This window comes from Nycticebus coucang, chromosome 17, assembly GCF_027406575.1.
Source record: "Nycticebus coucang isolate mNycCou1 chromosome 17, mNycCou1.pri, whole genome shotgun sequence".
Classification (NCBI taxonomy): Eukaryota; Metazoa; Chordata; class Mammalia; order Primates; family Lorisidae; genus Nycticebus; species Nycticebus coucang.
This window is the reverse complement of record NC_069796.1, coordinates 80,512,128-80,533,656: the sequence shown is the minus strand read 5'-3', so window position 1 is coordinate 80,533,656 and position 21,529 is coordinate 80,512,128. Positions and strand designations below refer to the sequence as shown.

Sequence of the window (21,529 nt, the reverse complement as noted above, 5' to 3'; positions counted from 1 at the left end):
ACTGAAATCAAGTGCTAGCTTGCCCCAGACTATCTATATGTCCTTGGTCAAATAATTCCATCCCTCTGAACAGCCATTTCTTTATCTGCAACGTGCAGATACCCTAGCCCCCACTCTAGTGTTACCGCCTCGCCAGTAACCTGAAGTGAGAGTGGGGAGCCAGAGCTGAGGGTGGGTCTTTGGTGAATGTGTCAATCCCTCAACTTCCCAGTCATCCCTCCATGTTGCACCGTGCAGAGTACAGTGTCTCTTCATTACCGTTTTACAAAGGAGCAACCCTTCGTGTCAGACTCACAACTTCCTACCCTAGAAAGAACTTGGGGACCCGTGAAACCTAGTTCTCTCCGTTCCCACTCCAGAGCCCTCTTCCAGGGCACATATTCTCTCCAAAGCGCTCCTTCCAGGTGCCTGTTCTGCCAGGAAATAGAAGCTCTGAAAATTAAGTCGGTCTCGAGGCAGCTGTTCAACTGTCTGAACAGCTCCACAGAGGAGCTAAATCTTGGCCTGAGAAAAGGGGGACTCGTGGGACAGTCTGTGCGGTCCGCAGGGGCCACAACTACTTGAACCCGCTGAAGATGCAGCCCTCACTGGCCTGAGACGCCTAGAGCGGGATGGGGATGAGGCGGCGGAGCTCCCCGCGGGGTCTGGGCCCGAGCAGGTGCCGCCGAGCTCTGGTCCAAGTTGACTCCAGCGAGCTACACAAGGAGTGCGGAGGAAGTAATCCCTCCCACTTGGCCGCCCTTTCTTCTTGTCATCGGAGTCTCCCAACCTCCACCTAAAGAAGGTATCATCGCTTCCATTTCGCAGACAGGAAAACTGAGACTCAGAAAATGGCCCAAAGGAGAACACCAATATCTGCTGACCCCAGAGCCAGTTACTTGTGTATCTACTCCCGGACTCGCCCCCTTCCCAGGCTGACGAAAGGGGAGCCAACTCTCCCGGAAACGAAGATTCTTCGAACGACCACGGGAGTCGTATTATTTTCCCTATTTTCACAGACGAGGATATTGAGCCACTCAACCGAGGTCTCGGAGGCTGTAAGTGGGCGACTCTGGATGGGACGCCAGAGCCGTGGCGTTTCGTCCTTGCGCGCCCTTTGCCGCTTGAGGCAAGGTGGGCGTGGTCGAAAGTCCGTCCACCCGGTCCCACCTGTCCCCTCCCCACCGCTTGGTGCAGTCCAGGCAGTTCCATTCGAGCGGGAGGTAGCAAAGCAGCGCGGGTCCCCCGCGCGCGCCCAGATGGTGAGGTCCGCGGACGGCTCCACTGCACAGAGCCAGAGGGGGGGGTCGCGGCAGGCGGCGCGCGGGCCGCAGCCGGACTGGGACTCTAGGCTGCAGCGGGAGCGACGCGCCAGCCGCCGGGTGGGGGTGGAGCCCCTTCGCGGCCCCAGGTAACGCCCGGCCCAGACCCCGCGCCGAGAGCCTCAGACCCGGGACCAGCGAGAACGAAGTGATGGGGGGACGCGGGCTGGCAGAATAGTGAAGGGGCTTCCCGTAAGGCCTCCGCCTGCTCCCGCCTGGCCGGAGCTCTGTCCCGGGTCCGGGAACCAGAGCTACGCTGCGCCGCTTGCTGCCGGTCGCTAGGTCCAAGTGTCTCAGTGCAGGAGTCCCGGGGAACTACAAGTCCCAGCGTGCCCCGCGGCCCGCGCGTGCTGCGACCGCAGCCTCGGCGGGTCCGGGCTTCAGCCCCTCTGCACCCAAGTGTGGTCGTTACTGCATTTTGGATGTCCGAATGCCGATGGGTCCAGAAAAGGTCTATGTCTTGCCCAAGGTCACAGAGTTTCTGTTGCCTGAAATCCACTAAGCTCGAGTCAAACTGGTGCGGGGGGTAGGGGACGCTTAAGATGGAAGAAAAAATGGGGAATTGTCCCTAATTCTGCCAGGCACTGCACTCCCGCAGCCTTGGGTTTTCTTCTCTGCATAATGTGTTAACGGTTCTTTCCCCCATTGCAGGCCCTGTGGGTTCCCGTGGCAAGAGCTGCGGGGGGCGGGGTGTCAGAAAGGGGCCTCCTCCACGCCACACCCACAAAATGCACACATCCAAATGCAGACCTAGACCCCGGTACAGCCCGAGGGGCGCACACAGTGAGACCCACTATTGACTGAGTGAGGTAGGTACTCTCGCGCCCATATTACACCTGGACAAACAGCCTCGAGGAAGTTAGTGGCTTCCTCAAGGTCACAGAGCTAAGAGGCAGAGCAGGCTGACTTTGGAGGCTCTGTATTTAACCATCTGTGTAGTTCTGCCCCCTCAGCCTATAGGAGACGTATAGCAGAGCTGGGCTCATACTAAGAGCTCAATAAATGTCATCTGTAGCTAGTTATTATAATTTGCCCAATTTTTCAGAGAGACTGAGAAGAGAAGCCAAATAACTTACCCAAGGTCTCAAAGCTGGAGCCAGAGTGCTGTACATATGAGCCCCAGACTAGGAAGACCTCTACAGACACCTTGCCCTCACCCTCATCAGCACAAGCATAGACATTTCTTTTTAGGGGAGCCAAAGCTGGCTGGGAGGGTGAAGGAGATCGGGTGTGTTGAGGCCTGTGTGGCAAGGACTTGGCAGGGGCCAGTCTACACCCTGGTGTGTGAAGCTCTGGGCTGGAGTCTGATGCTCTGTGGTATCTTGGAGGTCTGAGTTATGACCTAGCTCTACTAGGCTGTGCTGTGTGTCTCTGGGTGGTTCCACAGTCTCTGTGTTCCCCTAGCTTCATCTTGGGTAGTTTATTGGACCTTCCTCTTTGGAAGAAGGTTTGAGGGGGCCTTGGAAGAAAGGAATGGTGTACTTTCTGACCCTGAGAGAGGGAGCAGCCAGTGGTTCAGGCTCTTGGGTAGGTGGAACCCAGCAGGAACTGATGACCACACCCTCTTCTTCCCCCTCAACCTGCCCAAGTCCCTCCCATCCACGGAGGAGGCCTGGGGGAGGAAGCTGGAATGTAGCATCAAGTGCTTTGAATCCCTCTCTGGCTCTCGCCTACTCTGTGTGATTAGGAGCCACCCACTAGTCCCAGAGCCTCTGTGGTCTCCTTTTGCCCTAGGACTCTGTGCTTTTGATTATTGATTTGATGATTTGATTATGGGGGACCCTGTATTGGCATTTGCATTGCATGAACCAAACAATGAGAAATTAGAATGTGATCTCAAGTTTGTACCTCAATGGCTTTGTGACACAGGGAGAGTTTCAGTGTCACCTCATCTGTAAAATGGGGCAAATGGTGGGACCTCCCTCTTAGGTCATTGTGAGAGGATGGGTAGGATGGGGTTAGGAACCCCCTTTCTCCACAGAACCTCACAGGAGATGGCAGAGCAGAGGTGAGTTACCCCACTTGTGGTTTCTGGAGCTTTCAGATTCTGTGATGAGGGGAGCTACTTCCTAATTCTGAACTACTTTCCTCCCTGTAAGATGAAATTAAATATTATGTACCTTGGGGAGTAGGGTGATGGGATTGAGACACACAGCAGGTATACAGGCCACATCCCCACACCGGGGTTCCAAAGCATAAGACTCATCGTGAACCTGAAGAGGGATTCAAAGAAATGTTCAGATTTCTGCCTTCTCTTGAAAAATTATAAAGTCTGGGAAAATTATGTCCCCATTTTGACTTGCTGCAGAGTGTTTTTGCATGTGCCTTTGAATTTATGGTTAGGGGAGATACTGTTATTGGCCTCTGGCCCTGGGGGAAACCCCAAGGGACTATGGGGATTTTCTGAGGGCTTCCTGGGGCCAGGACCAGGCTCTGGGAAATATAAATAAGAGGATAATGCCTAAGACAAAACAGGGCAGGGATTCCCTAACCCTGGAGGATCAGGGGCAAACCCAGAGGCCCTTCCTTGGGCATCAGCCACCCAGGCTGGAAGCAGGAAGGAGCAGTCCCATGGAGACAGCCTGCTGCTGTCATGATATAATGTGATAATAACTCTACTATAATGAGGAAGCCAGAGCAAGCTGACAGGCTCAAAGTGGGCAGTCTTTGAGTTAGCCCCAAAATTTGAGCCAGATTTTGCCAAAGGTGGGTAGGGGATATTGAGGACACATTTCTATTAGGCAGTTGAGCGGCACAATCAGAGGTTTGGTGACTTAAAAGAATGTAACTAGATTGAGACTAGAGGGTTGCTTTTGGAGGATGGGGGTGGTAAGGTTTTTTCACTATGCGGACTTGGACAAGTCACTTCATCTCTTTGAACCTCAGATATTCATCCATAAAATAAGGCTGGATTATACCTGTGATGTCTTAACTTCCAGTGAAGGCTGGATGTTAGTGCCTTCAGCCAGGAGGTGGTTATTGAATGAGACATGTAGTGATTGTGACAGGGTTATATGCACATTAAATGGCATGAGGTGAAGGTCAGGGTGCATCTAGCCCTGTGTTCAGAGATGGAGAAATTCAGCACAACTGAAGACATCACAAATAACTTCCTGTAAGAGGTGAGATGGGAAGAGAGCTTCATATGGCAGAAAAGAGGAATGGGATGGTAGAAAGGAAGACAGAGGGCATCCTAGGCAGACAGGCCAGCCTGAGCAAAGGCAAGAAGGTGGCAGGTAGGGAACACCAGAGGGAGCACAACCATGACTGTGGGAGAAAGGATAGGGAAAGGTGAGCTTGACAGATTTGGACAGGGAGCGCTTGTTAAGTGCAGTCTCCAGGGCCAGACCTATGTGCAGTTGGCTGGGAGCCACTGTAGGCACTATCCCCATAAAGGAAACTGGGATAATCTTGCAAATGTAGGTACCTTCAAATGTGGGGAGGGTTTTCTAATTGCTCTTACATAGCAGAGAAAATGAAAGGTTGAAAGCCATAGTGGGTGAAGAATTGATAAGGAACTAGTTGAAGACATCACTTTGTATATTCACACTTATTTGCATGCACATGTAGTTCTAACCATGATGGATAGAGCTTGGCATTCCAGGTAATGTCTGTAGCACAGCATCATGAACTTGATCTTGCATTGCTTAGAGATATGCAGCTAGCCTATCAGGTACCGTATCTTTAATCATTGTGTTGCTGGCTGCATATCCATAATCCACATGATACTAGTCGTTTTGGGTCTAAACATTGCAGTAAGCACATCTGTTCCCCAAACTTCCTTCTGATGGTTTCCACTGGGTACCTTTCTTTCTTTTTTTTTTTTGAGACACAGTCTCGCTACATCACCCTCAGTAGAGTGCTGTGGCGTCACAGCTCACAGCAACCTCCAACTCTTGGGCTTACGCGATTCTCTTGCCTCCGCCTCCCAAGTAGCTGGGACTAAGGTGCCTGCCACAACGCCCGACTATTTTTTTGATGTAGTTGTCATTGTTGTTTAGCACGCCCTGGCTGGGTTCAAACCAGCTGGCGCCCTAAGCACTGAGGCAGATGCTGTCAGGCAGGCAACAAAGAGAGAGGGCCCCAAAAGGAGCAGGCTGCTGAGCCTGTTTATCTTTCTTGAAGGGGGATTTCTGACCCCAAGGGAACAAAAGTTTTTATGGCTTAAAAGACTTAAAATATACTTTTATAATAGTTTACTTTGAAATTTTCAGTAGGTTATACTGCATAGGACTTTTAAAAGAGAAAATATATACAATAGTCTATCTTCCTGTTTTCCCTGAGGATGATTGTATATCCTTCCAGAAATATATGCAAATGTAGTATATGCCCAATTAAACAAAAACCCTGATACATACTGTCATACCTGTTCAACATCTTGGTTTCAATTTTTATTTTTAAATTTGGGTTTATGAAATATATCAGAGAAATAAATGAACTCCTCACCCCCACCCCAGTAACCCACTACACAGGTTTAACAGATGTTAACATTATGCACTGGTGCCTTGTTATGGCTTGTGTTGGAGGTAGCCCCATGTCACTTCCAGCTGCCTCTTTGTGGTAGCTGCACACCAGTCCAGTTATTAATTATATGAATGCACCCATCATTCTTTATTGGGCCTATCCACAACTCTCGGATATTCAGGGTATTACTGATTTTTTCTTATAATTAATTGGGTAATATGCATACTCCACTTTGTATAATGTCAACCTGGAGAAGCATCGAGGCATAAGAGAACGAGACTTTGGCTTGGCTTTAAATTCCTACTCCATCACACTTCCTAGCTATGTGATCTGGGGTAAGTGAAGTCCTCACTTTCCCCATCTGTAAAATGGACTAGCTGCAGTAATCCCTCCGTCTCATAACCGCTGAGAGTAGAAACTAAAACATAGAGGCTTCATTTTGCTTAATTCCCCAGTTCCCCTGAGAAGGGAGCTCTCTGCGAGGACCCAAGCTCCCAGGCCCAGCGATGCAGTTTTGCCTCAAACTATTACGTGTTCCCCGCCTCTTTCCCCTGGCCGCGCAGGGGGCGGGGCGGTTAAATGTCTCTATGACGTTAGCGCGCGTCGGACCAATCCCCGCGCCTGTCAGGCGTTAGGTTGTTTGCATGGATCGCCCGCCATTGGTCTGTTGGGCAATCCAGGCCGTCCCAGATTTTTAAAGACGCCGCGTAGTATAAACAAGGAGATGTGGGGCGGCTGGGACCTGATGTCACCGCGGCGCTGCAGCTCTTGGGGGTGACGTCATCTCCGGGAAGGTTGCCGGTCCAGGGCTGTTAGGTCCATCCTAAGCATTTGGGGAGAGTTGCGAGGCTGGTCCCGCCCCGTCGAAGGTCACCCCATTGCAGTTAAGTGTCCCAGGCGCTGCCACATCCCCGAGGAGGGGACTATGACACAGTAAGTCCGTGCTGCGGCTCTCCCAACAAGACCCATCTCTGAGGGAAACTGAGCCTCAGAGACGCGAGTGAGTTTCCAAGTTTGCATGGCATGTTTGCGTTGCAGCTGATAAGCCTTGCTCACCCTGGGGTCTCTTCATCTTTAGGTCAGGTCATGTTGCCCCGCCCCTTGCTTTGACTATTGCTGTGGTCACTTTAAGTACGAAGGTGGGCGCGAGAAGGTTTTAAAAAAAAAAAAAAAATCTGTCTTTTAATATGGCGGCCCACTAGTCACGTGCCTGACAGCGGCAAGTGATTGGCTCTCGTAGCCTCTGCGGGGCGGGGACACCGCGGGCTTGCTGCCGGCTACTCTCTCCCGAAGCCTTCGGGCGCGCCCCCGCGGGTCCCCCCTCCCGTCTGGCGCGCGACTCCGCCGCTTCGAATGTTGTGAATCAAATGTGGGGTTTGTTACATTCCGCCTTGGCCGCGGACAGTTCTTAAAGGGCCAGCCGTAGGCAGCCGCACAAACCCAGCTGCGTCCTGCTCTGCCTCTCGCTGCCCGAGGACCAGGGCAGAGAGACTGACCGCGCGTGGGCCTCGCAAGGCAGACGCTGTCGGGCAGGCAACAAAGAGAGAGGGCCCCGGAAGGAGCCGGCTGCCCTCGGACCGGGGGTGGGGAGGGGAGCACATTGTTCCGCAGGGCAGGGGCTCTTAAAGGGTCCAGTTAGCCCCCCCGCCCCCGTCCCGTTGCCCAGATTGGCGGTCCTAGATCGGGAACAAAGGAATCGACGTGTGCCCGGGTGGCCAAAGGTGAGTCGGGGCCAGGGCCCCCAACTCCCGATTGCCGCACCCCTGAAACTACTGTTTTCTTCCCCTGGGATTGGGGGCAGTCCTCTAGCTAACTCCGCAGGCGTTAATCACGGACAGTCACCTGGACCAGGGGTGGTGAAACCTCTGAGACAGGTGCTCCTCCCCAAGGCCCCCAAGGCCAGGCTGGGTCTTCCTTCTCCGTAGGCTGAGCCCTGCGGTTGGAGAGGAAGGAGCCGCCCCCTCCCCCTGCGGCCGCCACTTCCTTTGTTGTTGCTTTTGTCTCACGCCGAGCACATGGTCCTGGATCCTCGGCTCTTAAAGTCACAGCGGCGCTCCAGCCGCGGCTCTGCAGTTTGGCCTTCCGCCCCTAGCGTCCCTCTGAGCGCGGCACAAAGGAGTGGGAGGGAGACGAGGGAGGCCCCTCTCGGGGAGGGTGTCCGTGCCTTGCCCCCTAGCTTCATACCCAGGGAGGGGTGGGTGACTGAAGAAGCTTCCTGTAGCCTCACAACTTGCACCTGGCCCGCTTTGGGTAGGGACCTGCCCCTTTGGGACAATAGTTCCATCCCTCCACCAATGTGACCTCCTGGTTTCTTCTTGTCTTTTCTGGTTTTATTTGGGTGCTCTGGGAAGGAGAAATTTCCACCCCCATTTTACAGTTGTGGCAACTGAGGCTTATGGAAGCATAGGGGTTTCCTTGACCAAGGTCACCCAGGAGTCTGAGCTGGCCAAGGACTCCTTGCTCCAAGTCTCCTGGTCTAGACTTAAAGGGCCTCCAGGCACCACCCATTGGGGTGAGCTCTTTTTGCACTTGGCCTGACTCTTTGAGGTGGGAGGGGCAGGGGAATAAGGAGGACTTCTTTTTATGCCTCTGTCTACTCTTGCTCCTAGGGTCTGACTTTGTTCATCTTTGAAAGGGATGCTTCTTCCTGCAAACAGGCCACAGGCCCAAACAACAGGTCAAGGACTCCCTAGACCAGGGTTAGGGTAGTTGCTTGGGACACTGGATTTCAGAAGTTGGCTAGGGGTGGGTGTACTGCAAAGTATGGTGCCTACCTCTAAGCAAGATTAGGGATGGGACTCCCAAGACCCCAGATCTCACAGACAGCATAACACAGAGGAGGTATTGAAAGGTACAGCAGCTTGTTGTTTGACCTTGAGCAAGTTGCTAGCTCCTACTCTGGGCCTCATTTCTTTCCACAACAGAACTAATCACAGGTGTGTGAAAGCAAATGCTCTCCCAATCTCCTTTATGTTTTAGAACAGAGGTTTGGGATTAGGTGATTTCCTCAGATTATTGGTGCTGATGAGTCTGGGCTTGATTCTGGGGTTCAGAAGTCAGAACCAGAATCTGAACTTAGGGTTAGGGTTAGAACAGAATCAGTCTGTTATAACAGAATCTCTGGTTTTTGTGGCCTAGAACAAATTATTTCCTTACTCTGGGCTTCACTTTTCTTAACTGTGAAGTGGATAAGTTTCCTGCCTACCACCTCTGTTCTTGGTAGGACTTAAACAACCAAGAGCCACTCCCCTCCCAACTGGGGTATTCCCCTGTAGCAGCATATTTTCCTGCTACCCCCTACAGAGCTTGAAGTGGCATCCTTTTTTTAGCTGTGGGGGAGGTTGGAGATGGAGACCAGCATATTGTATTTTCTGATAGTGATCATTCACACCCTAGCAGAGCTCCAACTTCATAAATCACTTCTGTTGTTGCTTTGGAGCCTTCCGTGACATAAGTATGCACTGGGTGGTAGTTAGTGGGTTGTTCCTATTTTATAGATGAGAAAGCTGAGGCTCAGAGAGGGGAAACCATGTATGCAAGATCTTCATCCAAGACTCTAGCCAGGATTCGGGAGTGTCATTTGTAAGGGTAAGGGCGCTATCACCCACAGCTGGAGGCCCTTCTGTCTGCTGGTTTGGTTTCTCAGTTCCTTATCATCTTCCCTTCCTTGGAGAGTAGGTGTCCTTTTAGAGAGCTGGCTACAGACTGATTCCCATAGGCCTGGGCTCCTGTGTGAATCCCTTGAGCTTTGGTGCTGCCCAGACATCAACAAGACAGCCTGGCACAAGAGGAGCAGTTGGGGCTCCTGGCTCAGTGGTTAATCATAGGTGTTTTATGGTCAGACTGCTTGGGTCATGTCCTAATTCACTCAGTTCCAGCCAACTGGCCTTGTACCTCACCATTGTTCCTGTGTGTTCTCTCTGAGGGTTGCCATGAGGACTCCCAAGCTGGTACATGGGAAATAACTGTTAGTGTCCAAATCAGCAGAACTGTGGGTTCCCAGAATCTGTGAGGTTAGCTGGGGCAGAGACTCCTAAACCCAGCTGAAGTTCTCCAGAAACTTTTGGAGAATTTGATGAAATTCTAGATGTCCTTATTCCCTAACTCTCCAGGCTTCTAGCCCAGGTCTGGGGTGGGCCAGGAGTCTGTTATTTGAGTTATTTGGAGATTTCCTCAAATTCTCCCTTACCCCTTGTTTGCTGGGTTGGAGTGTCAGCAGGAATCAGGTCTGCTGTGTATGAGGATATGCACTTGGCCCATGCCAGGGATCCCAAACGCAGTCACCTGGAGTAGGAGTGAGCAGACAGAGATCAGACCTGGAGTAACTCAAGAGAGAAAGCTCTTGCTGTGAGTGAAAGGGCCTACTAGAAATGAGACCCAACAAGACCAGATTTTTTTTGTAATCTTCCTCATGATTAGCAGTAACGTCATTGCTGCCAGGCTGTGTAGCCTTTGACCTTTGTGATCTGCTCTCTTCAGTGTATATTTATCACATCAGGCCTGCCCTGTGCTAGACACAAAGTGGTTGCTGGGCCCTGCCCACACCCTCTGCTGAGTGCCAGAGCCAGGGGTTCAGTGGGAGAAGTGTGAATACACTTCCCACCTGTGTGGTCTGGGCCAGCTGCTGTCCCTAAAAAAGTGAGAAAGATACTTCCATGCAGGCTCCTTTGAAGTAGGACCCAAGCTTGTAGCTCTGTACAGAGGAAAGGCTTCTTAACCACTGTTGCCAGAAAGGAACAAGATGTTGAGCTACCGGTCACACTGGCTCCTAGCTGTGTCAACAGGGAGGTGCTTGAGAACTGAGTATCAAAGATGCAAAGGAATTTTGTTAGATGGAGAAGGGCTGGAGGGGCCCTCCCAGTGACAGGAACAGCAACAGGCTGGTCCTATTTGATGTATCCTTCAATTTTGCAGGGCCTGACAGTTTCCAGAGCTTTCCTTCTCAAGGCCCCATCTCAACCTCTGAAGTTAAATGAAGCCTGGGGTGAAACCAGGTCCCTCTAACTTCCCCCACCTGTACTCTCACCTCTGGCCTAAGGGAGGAGAGACCCTGCCCCAACCCATTCCTACGCAACTTCCCCTCTTAGATTCTTGCTTCCTGTTTTTTCTCAGCAGGCCCCACCTCTCAGACTGCACCCTACCAGTGTCCCCTTCATCACCTCCTGTGAAGCCTTGGGCTGGGCCTTCCTGTTGGCAGCAGGGTGCAGGGAGAGACTTGTAGTCAGCCCAGCTCCCAACTTTGACACTTACAGTGGAGCCTTAGACAAGGCTCTTCCTCTTGCTGAGCCTCAGTTGTCTCTGTAACATGGGCTAACAGCACCTTCCTGGAAGAGATGATGAAGCCATACTTGAGTGGGCACTGTGGGAACAGGTTAAAGAAAGAACACCATCTTGCCTTGGACTGAAATCCCTGAGGGCAGGAACCAGATTAGAACCTCTTACCTGGCTCAGTGCCCGTAGCATAAGTGGTTACCGGTGCCAGCCACATACACTGAGGCTGGTGGGTTCAAACCCGGCCCAAGCCAGTTAAACAATGACATCTGCAACAAAAATATAAAGGACCTCTTGCCTGGCAATAGAAGGAGGAAAACTGGGTTTCAGGCCTATTTTGAATCCCCCCCAAAGCCAATTAAATGAAAGGGAAGAAGCTGGAGACTCCCCAAGAGCCTCCATCTGCCTGGAGGCCAAGTTGTAGCCCTTGGTATAAAGCAGAGGAAGGTCCTTGCCCTCAACCCCGCTACCTAGACATGGTGTCAGGTGGGTGTAGTGGCTCATGCCTGTAATCCTAGCACTTTGGGAGGCTAAGGCTGGTGGATTGCTTGAGCTCAGGAGTTCGACACCAGCATGAGCAAGAGCGAGGCCCCATCTCTAAAATAGGGGGTTGTGGGAGGTGCCTGTAGTTCCAGCTACTTGGGATTCTGAGACAAGAGAATCGTTTGAGCCCAGGAGTTTGAGGTTGCTGTGAGCTGTGATACCATGGCATTCTACCCAGGGTGACAAAGTGAGACTCTGTCTCAAACAAACAAACAAAAAAACGGCATGCTGTCCTGAGACCCCCCTCACCAAGAGCCTTATTGGAGCCAGCTGGCCTGGAAGCATGCTGGTCAGCTCTCTGAACTCACTGCAGCTTAGAGGGGGACTTGATCCCACTTCACAGAACAGGAATCTGAGGCTCAGGCTCCTGGTAGGCTGAGGCAACCCCTTGTCTGTAAGCACTGGACCCCAATGTCCAGAGGAGGATCCACAGAGCACATGTAGCACAGGGCATGGAGAACATCATTGGTCCTGGAATCACCCTGCGGGGATTTGTTTCTGTCTCCCTGACCCCTAATGGAACAAGTGACTGGACTTCTTTTGTGCTCAATGTTTTTTGTCTACTTGCCTCCTAGGGTTGTGAGCCCCGGCCCAGCCCCTCCACCCCTCTTCACCCCTCATGCAACCATGGGCTCTGTCAGTGACTAGGTGGCCACCCTCTGCCCCTGGGGGTCAGCGGCGATTCTCTGCAGGACCCGGCAGCACTCCTGGCCAGCACTGGGGAAGGTAGGAAGGAGCTTCCTGGTCCTGGTACTGGGCTGCCAGCTTGGCTGGGGCACAGAGGCGGGGAGGTGGACACAGGGCCCTGAGCTATCTTCCCTCTTTAATGGGGGTAGTGACCCTGGCTTTTCTCCTTGCTCTGTGAATGAGTGGCCCCCCTCAGTCCTATCAGGGCCTCCTCTCTGTGGTGCAGCCCCGGCCGTGAGGGCCCCCTGGCCAGCCTGCCTGCCCAGGATGAGCACTTACCCTCCCAGCAGCCACTGCCCCGACTACCACACCTCCCGGTAGAGGAGCGCCGAGCCTCGGCTCCTGCCGGCGGGAGCCCCCGAATGCTGCACCCAGCCACTCAACAGAGCCCGTTCATGGTTGATCTTCATGAGCAGGTAGGTAGAACATTTCCCTACCCATGTTGCCTCCTACCCTTTGGAAAGCCAATCTGAGAAGCAGAGGCAGCAGAGGCCTAATTTTACCTTGCTTAACTTGTTTCATGTTCTAGGGAGGCATTATTAGCCCTGTTTTATAGGTGGGTAAACTGAGGCCCAAAGATGGGTGAGGGTCTTCCCTAGGGCCACTTGGGATGACTGGCAGGGCTAGAAGCCCCTCTCAGATTCCCAGAGGGCTCTGCCTTGGGGTCCTGGAACAGGGGCACAGTCTGGTCTGTACCTAGGTAGGACCCCTGCTAAATAAGGGAGGGAAGTTGGCCCTGGCATGGCTTTTTGTCCTGAGAGTGGCCCACATGGCCAGGCTTCTTCCTGACACTTCCCTGGCTCTCTCTCCACCAGGTGCACCAGGGAGCTGTCCCTCTGTCCTACACAGTCACCACAGTGACGACCCAAGGCTTCCCCTTGCCTACAGGCCAGCACATCCCTGGCTGCAGTGCCCAGCAGCTCCCAGCATGCTCCGTGATGTTCAGCGGGCAGCACTATCCCCTCTGCTGCCTCCCGCCCCCGGTGAGTGTTTCCACCTCTTCCTCTGCCCCGCTGTCAGCCCCAGGGTCCACCCTCTAGCACTCTGTCCTAGCAGGATAGTCTAGCAGGCACGGGCCAGCCCTGCACTGAGCTGAGCAGAGGATGCCTATTCAGGCTATCAGAGTCTCCAGCCACGGCCCTCCCCAGAACAATGAATGTGTTCACATATAGAGATAGTGTTTCAGGATTCAAGGACCTTTCTGTACTCCAGTACCTGCCTTACAAGGTGGCACAGCACAGACAGGGGCCTTAAGGGTTTAGTGACCTTCGTGGGTAGCCTAGGGCAGGGATGGGGCTTCCAGAGGATTTCTTGTGCAGGCCTTAGGACTGGTGGGTATGTGTGTGCAATGGGAACCTTTTGCTGGATGGAATGGCCCCAGCCCTCATCTCAAGCATAGGCCCAGCCCAGATCCCATAACATTCTCCAGCTCCCCCACCCCCTCCTCTCTCAGCAGCTCATCCAGGCGTGTACCATGCAGCAGCTCCCTGTGCCCTATCAGGCCTACCCCCACCTCATCTCCAGTGACCACTACATCCTGCACCCCCCACCGCCGGCCCCACCTCCCCAGCCCACCCACATGGCACCTCTTGGGCAGTTTGTATCACTGCAGACCCAGCACCCACGTATGGTGAGTCGGGATGGGTCTGCGCTAGAGGGGCTGGCATAGTGGGGACTTTCCTGTCTGACTGACTGGCTGGCTGATCTGTCCCTGCCTCTTCCAGCCCTTACAGCGGCTCGACAACGATGTGGACCTGCGGGGGGACCAGCACCCTCTGGGTAGCTTCACCTATTCCACCTCTGCCTCCGGCCCCACACTGTCCCCATCAGTTCCCCTGCACTACCTGTCCCACGATCCCCTGCACCAGGAGCTGTCCTTTGGTGTGGTGAGTGCCGCCTCCAACCCCCATCCAGACTCTAAGGCAGTTAATGGGGAGGCAGGCCACCAGGCTAACATGCACCTGGCCCCCTTCTCACAGCCGTATTCTCATATGATGCCGCGGAGACTGAGCACCCAGAGATACCGCCTGCAACAGCCGCTGCCCCCACCGCCCCCACCACCACCACCACCACCACCACCACCACCTTATTACCCCAGCTTCCTGCCCTACTTCCTGTAAGTACCAACATATCTGCCCCAGAGCTGTGTTGCCCTGTTTTCCTGGGGCCTCTAGTGGTTGGACCTGGGGTTCCAGGGCCTCCAAAGTTGTCTGGCATCTTCACCAAGCCAGACATACAATGCACACACTAGTTGGACTCCCTGCCTTCTACAATGTCCTAGAATAAACACCAGAGTCCCCAGCCTGAACGGCATAGAACCCTGGGCTTTGTTTGCACGGAGGAGTTAAGAGAAGCAGCTCTGCCCCACGCCTACTGACCTTGATCCTGGGTCCCCACACTTGTCTTTCTAGTTCGATGCTGCCAATGTCACCAACAGCAATGGGGCCCACCATCAGCCTGGATCTGGATGTGGATGATGTGGAGATGGAGAACTATGAGGTCCTGTAGAGCCTGTGCTGGGGGGCGGGGTTGGGAGACTAGCCCCGGACTTTGCTGACCACCTGCTCCTGCCATCTCTAGGCTCTCCTGAACCTGGCTGAGCGGCTGGGAGATGCCAAGCCCCGAGGCCTCACCAAAGCAGACATAGAGCAGCTCCCATCATACCGCTTTAACCCAGACAGCCATCAGTCAGAGCAGACACTGTGAGTGCTGCGCTCCATCTCCCCATTCCCTGTTCCTCTAAACATAGCGGGGCTGTAGTGGGACATACCCATGTTTGGGGGAATCATACTGTATGATGCACCTTCCCTTTCCCTTAGCCATGTGTGTGGAGGTGACGCTCTGTACCTCTCCCCAGGTGTGTGGTCTGCTTCAGTGACTTTGAGGCACGGCAGCTGCTCCGAGTCCTCCCCTGCAGCCATGAGTTCCACACCAAGTGTGTTGACAAGTGGTTGAAGGTAATGCAGCCCTAGCTGGCTCCCAGGTTTTTCCCATGTGGCGAGGGAGGAGGGCAGGCTTGGAGGGTTTCCCTCCTCATCCTTGTCATCATCTAAAACTTCTAGCTTCAGAGAGCCAAAGCCCCATGAGACAGCTGAAAAGATGAGAATGGGGTTGGGGATAGGGGAGAGTGAAGCCTGATGTGTGCTACTCCCCATAGGCTAACCGGACGTGTCCCATTTGCCGGGCCGACGCCTCTGAGGTGCCCAGAGAGGCTGAGTGAAGCCCAATAGCTGCCCAGGAGAACCCTGCCCGAAGCTCTGGAAACTTGGGGGGGTGGGCAGGGAGGACGAGGAGGGAGTGATCCAGGTCTGCCCTGTCATTCCTACCTGCATCTCCAGAGCTGGTGCCAGGGTCAACCCCATGAGAAGCCCCTGCAATAAGCCCCTGCATTTGCCAACCTCCAAAGACTCCTTCCCTGATCTGCCTGCCTGTCTGCCCACCACGGAGCTGCCTGAATGTCCCTGATTGGTCTCTTCCTGTTTGCCTTTGGGCCCCTCTCCTTTTTTTCTACTGGCACTGCGAGCCAAGGGTCCATTCCTCCAGTATGGCTGGTGGAGATCCTTGGCTGCAGGATGGGTGTGTGTGTGTGTGTGGGGGGGGTGCCATCCTGAGTTATCTGGTCTCTTGCACTGACGTGGCGTGCCCTCTGTTCAAGTGGCACTGCCAAGTGCGTGGACGGTGTCGAGGCCATTCCCTGAGCCCTAAGGATGAGTCCTCCTGCCTTGATTGGACAGACTCAGGCAGTCAGCTCTGCTTAGGCTGTTGTGAGGGGGGGTCTGGTTTCCTAGAGGACCCTCACCCCAGGTACAACATTCCAGCCCCACCTTTAGGCTGGAGGGGATCCCAGTCGGGCCTCTGGAGCAAATGGGGGACCACACATGAGCTGAGGCACATGTATCTTTAGGGAGCCTGGGGAGAGTGAGCCCGTGTTCCTGGTGGCTCCCCTGGTGCCAATGATGGAGCCAGGCCCATGCTCGTTTTTCTCCCCTCTCTGTTGTTTTGCATGAATGTGAGGAGCAGCAATTTTTGTTTATTCATTTGGCCCAAAATCGCTTTATAGGATTTGGGAATGTGGATACTTAAGACTTTTTTTCCTTTGGCTTAATGGGCTTAGGGTTAGGGACCAACCAGGACTGAGTGCCCAAAGGACAGAGTAGTCCAGTTGAGCTGCCTAGTCTGTTTGCATGTGCTTGGCTGGGGCTGGGCTGGGCTGGGTGGCTGGCGGTCATGGGCAGGGTTGAGGGGTCTGTACTCAGCTGATAACTGCCATGCACTGTACTGCACACGTCCCTAGAGCCTACCGGGACCGTACGCTTTTCAGGGCATTTTTCCTTCTCCAGCCAGGACCCATCTTCCACCTGTCTGGGTGAGTCTTCTCTAAGGAAATCCCAGGACCATGGGGACCAGCGAGGGTGTGGACCCCCATCTCTGGGAGGTCCCTCCTAGTCTGATCTCTGCCCTCCAAGGTCTGGAGGAGGCCCCTGTAGGGTCTGGCTGGGCTCCCCACCCACCCTCCCTCCCTAGTCCCATTCCTTTCCTACCCCTAGCTGGGGTTGCTGCCCTGAACGAACCGCGTGTGGGGCCGGCACATCCTAGCAGGCAGCCCCTGGCGCCTGCTGCCTCAGGGATGCTCCAACCACCCTCGTTCTCCCCGCAGCGGCCCTGGCTCCCCGCCTCCCACCCTCGCCTGCCATGGGGCCCATCAGTCTGGTCCCACCCCTATGGAGAACCCAAAGTCTTACTGTATATAACTCCAGGTGACGTTTCTATATTTATAGCAGTGTTGAAAACCCATGTGTTTTACACAGAGAACCACCTTCTCTAACCCCCTTCCCTTCCCAACCCCAACAAAAGGTTTTCAAAACCCTTAGGTCCCTGGGGCAGGCGGAAATGGGCTCACAGATTGTGTGTTGGCTACAGCAGTGATTCCAACATGCAGCTATTTGGGGGAAAATACAACATTAAAAGAAAAAACATCATCATTAAAAAAAGGTTTATAAAACAATTACTTAGGATGTTTGTGACCTTGCTATAGATGCCATGTTACCAATGATTTACAGTGGTGGGGGCTTGTCATTGTTTACTCTCTTACTTACCAACATTTGGCGTAGGCATGACAGTGGGCACCTTCCCCCAGCCCTGGCTGGGCCCAGCGCCTGTATTGTGTTAGAAAGGTATATATATATATATATATATATATATACACATAATTACATATATGTAAAAATATATGTAATTTGGGGGGCCCTGTTCCTTGCACATTTTACAGTTACCTCATTTTTCCCATGTATGTATTTGAGAAAATGCTAATATATAGAGAAAAAAATGGTTCTTAAAGCTTAAATGTGTGGTTTTTTCCATTCCATTGGATTCACATTGGTTTGTAGCATTTAACATAACTAGTATGTTGTATTATATATGTGTATACTGATTGAAATTTTTAACAGATTTGTACTTTTTTTAAAATGAAAGTTGCTAGTTCTGCTTGACCAAGTAGTGCAATCATTATTTTTTTTAATATTGTTGCTGATTTCAGAGGGATATTCACTAATAAATGTATGATGTATACCAAGTATTGCCCAAGCTGCCTTTGGCTGCCTGTGTTCTTTTGGTGGGAAGTGGAAGAGGGGAGGACATGGGAAAGAGGTGGGAATAGAAAAGATTGTTCTCTGTGGAAACTCAAAGCAGTCCCATACCCCCCTGGTCAGGAGAGGCCAAGCCACTTCAGGGATTACTTATGCTGGGCCTTCTGCTTTACAATTCAATTAGGTAGGCAGGATTCTGTTAGCAAATAATAAGAGTTCCATCTAACTGGTTTGAGGAAAAAGTCACTTATTGGTCTCCTGTAATTTAAATGCTGAGGGAGGTTCTTCTATCATGGCTCAGGCCTGTTATGAGGAAACAAGGTCTCCTTCATCTCACAACTTTTTGTTTTTTTCCTGTTTTGGTGGTGGAGGGGCTGAGACAGGTTCTTTGCTCTGTCACCCAGGCAGGAGTCCCCCCCTATTTTTTTTTTTTTTTGAAGATAAGAGTCTCACTTTGTTGCCCTCAGTAGAGTGCCTTGCTGTCACACCTCAAAGCAACCTCAAACTCTTGGGACTCCAGTGATTCTCTTGCCTCTGCCTCCCGAGTAGCTGGGATTATAGGTGCTGGCCACAACACCCAGCTGTTTTTTTTAGAGATGGGGTCTTGTTCTTGCTCAGGCTGGTCTCCAACTCCTGAGCTCAAGTGATCTACCCACCTTGGCCTCCCAGAGTGCTAGGATTACAGGTGTGAGCAACTGCACTCAGCTCTAAAAATTTTTTTAAGACAAAATTCAACCTTCATCCACGATAAAAACTCAGCAAGCCAGGAATAGATGGTAACTTTCTAAACTTGATAAAGAGTGACTGGGGTGGTGCCTGTGGCTCAAGGAGTAGGGCGCCGGTCCCATATGCCGGAGGTGGCCGGTTCAAATCCAGCCCCGGCCAAAACAAAAACCACAAAAAAAAAAAAAAAAAAAGAGTGACTGCAGGCTGGCTGAGGTCGTTTGCACCTGTAATCCTAGCAACTCTTAGAGGCTGAGGTAGGTGGATCACTTGACCTCAGGCATTCAAAATGAGCCTGAGCCAGAGTGACACCCAGTATGTACTAAAAATTGAAAAACTAGGTGGGCATTGTGGTGGGTACCTATAGTCACAGCTTCTTGGAAGGCTAAGGCAAGAGGATCACTTGAGCCCAAGAGTTTGAGGTTACTGTGAGCTATGATGCCATCACACTCTACCCAGGGTAACAGAGACTTACCTCAAAAAAAAAAAAAAAAAAAGGTACATAAAACCTTACAGCTGACATCATATGTAATGGTGAAAGACTAGATGCTCTCCCCTGAGACCAGGAGAAAGCAAGGCAAGGACAGACCAAGGCAAGCCTGTCCCTTCTCACTACTTGCATCTAACATTTAACAGGGGCCAGGCACGGTGGTTCATACCTGTAATCTCAGCACTTTGGGAGGCTGAGATGGGAGGATCACTTGAGACCCCAGCCTGGCCAACCTAGCAAGACTCCATCTCTACATTAAAAAAAAAAAAAAACCTTGGCACCCACAGTGGTTACAGCACCAGCCACATACACCAAAGCTGGTAGGTTTGAGCCTGGCTCTGTCCTGCTAAACAACAATGACAACTGCAACAAAAAATAGCTGGGTGTTGTGCCCAGGCACCTATAGCTACTTGGGAGGCTGAGGCAAAAGAATCGCTTAGGCCCAAGAGTTTGATGTTGCTGTGAGCTATGATGCCACAGTGCTCTACCGAGGGTGAAAAGGTGAGACTCTGTCTCAAAAAGAAAAAAGAAAATAGCCAGGCGTTATGCACTTGCCTGTAGTCCTAGCTACTCAAGCAGCTAAAGCAGGAAGATTGCTTGAACTCAGGAGTTGGGGGATGCAGTCAGCTATGATCAGGCAACTGGACTTCAGCCTGGACAACAGCAAGAGTCTCTCTCAAAAACAAAAAATGTTGTACTGGAAGCACAACAAGGAGAGGAAATAAAATGAGCATACAGATTGGAATAAAACTAAATTTGCAGCTGATAGTGATGAAAATCTATGCAGAAAATCCCAAGGATCTATTAAAATAAAGGCGGGACGGTGCCTGTGGCTCAGTGGGTAGGGCGCCGACCCCATATAGCAAGGGTGGCAGGTTCAAACCTGGCCCTGGCCAAACTGCAACAAAAAATAGCCGGGTGTTGTGGCGGGTGCCTGTAGTCCCAGCTACTCGGGAGGCTGAGGCAAGAGAATCACCTAAACCCAGGAGCTGAAGATTGCTGTGAGCTGTGATGCTACGGCACTCTACCAAGGGTGATGAAGTGAGACTCTTGTCTCTAAAAAAAATAAATAAATAAAATAAAGGCATGGAGTGGTTAACTCAAACTTGTAATCCTAGCACTTTGAAAGGCTGAAGTAGGACTGATTGTGGCTGAGACAGTCTGGTGGGCAATAGAAAGACCCTGTCTGGGCGGCACCTGTGGCTCAGTGAGTAGGGCGCCGGCCCCATATACTGAGGGTGGCGGGTTCAAACCCGGCCCCGGCCAAATTGCAACCAAAAAATAGCCAGGCGTTGTGGCAGGCGCCTGTAGTCCCAGCTACTCGGGAGGCTGAGGCAAGAGAATCGCTTAAGCCCAGGAGCTGGAGGTTGCTGTGAGCTGTGTGATGCCACGGCACTCTACTGAGGGCCATAAAGTGAGACTCTGTCCTACAAAGAAAAAAAAAAGAAAGAAAGACCCTGTCTATACACACACACACACACACACACACACACACACACAAAATTAGCTAGCTGGGCTTAGTGGCGTGTGCCTGTGGTCCTAGGTACTCAGGAGAACGAGGCAAGAAGATCTCTTGAACCCAGGAGTTTGAAGTTGATGTGAGCTATGACAACACTATACTCCAGGCTGGGCAACAGAGCAAGACCTTATCCCAAAAACAAAAAACGACTCCTAGAACTAAATGAGCTCAGGTTATATGATCAACATATGAAAATTAATTGTTTCTATATACTAGCTATGAACACATGGAAGTTGCAATTATAACCACAATAATACTATTTCTAATCACTCAAAAAATGAAATACTTAGGTAAAAATCTAAGAAAACATCCATTAGACTGGTATGCTGGAAACTACAAAACACTAATGAAACAAATCAGACGTAGATACCATGTTCTTGGATTGGAATACTTAGTAAAGATTAATTTCGTGCCAAATTGCTCTGTAGATATAATGCAATTCCTATCAAAATTTCAGCAAGGTTTTTTTTTTTTTTTTTGAGACAGAGTCTCACTTTGTCATCCTTGGTAGAGAGCCATCTCTAGAGATGGTTGAGAGGCATCATAGCTCACAGCAACCTCACACTCTTGGGCTCAAGCGATTCACTTGCTTCTCCTAAGTAGCTGGGACCACAGGCACCCGCTGCAACACCTGCCTATTTTTAGAGATAAGGTCTCTCTGTTGCTTAGGCTGGTCTTGAACTCCTGAGCTCAAGCAATCCACCCACCTTGGCCTCCCAGAGTGTTAGGATTATAGGCATGAGCCACTATGCCCAGCCAAGGTTTTTTTTTTTTTTTTTTAAGTATAGATATGTTTATTCTAAAAATTATGTAAAAAGATAAAAGAACTAGAATGGCTACAATTTTGAAAAACAAGAACAAAGTGGGAAGAATCACTGCTATATTTTAAGACTTACTATATAGGTGCATTAGTCAAGACAATGTATTGGCAGAGGGAAAGACAGAT

General features: G+C 51.6%; 1 protein-coding gene across 12 annotated transcripts; it reads left to right on the top strand.

Annotated features, from left to right (window-relative positions):
* The first annotated feature begins 1,208 nt into the window (after positions 1-1,208).
* RNF44 (ring finger protein 44) lies at positions 1,209-17,838 on the top strand. 12 transcript variants are annotated; one of them, XM_053566882.1, is made up of 12 exons: positions 1,277-1,390; positions 1,953-2,110; positions 12,155-12,305; positions 12,463-12,682; positions 13,082-13,249; positions 13,720-13,896; positions 13,991-14,152; positions 14,246-14,382; positions 14,678-14,765; positions 14,847-14,968; positions 15,124-15,223; positions 15,424-17,838. In XM_053566882.1, the coding sequence occupies exons 3-12, from the start codon at positions 12,199-12,201 to the stop codon at positions 15,484-15,486; spliced, it is 1,344 nt and encodes a 447-aa protein (XP_053422857.1). In that variant the 5' UTR covers positions 1,277-1,390; positions 1,953-2,110; positions 12,155-12,198; the 3' UTR covers positions 15,487-17,838. The 12 variants fall into 12 exon arrangements, with proteins under 12 accessions (XP_053422858.1, XP_053422860.1, XP_053422859.1 ...); XM_053566883.1 differs by lacking the exons at positions 1,277-1,390; positions 1,953-2,110 and adding an exon at positions 1,209-1,241; XM_053566885.1 differs by lacking the exon at positions 1,953-2,110 and having other exon boundaries at positions 1,248-1,390; positions 12,493-12,682.
* The last annotated feature ends 3,691 nt before the right edge of the window (positions 17,839-21,529 follow it).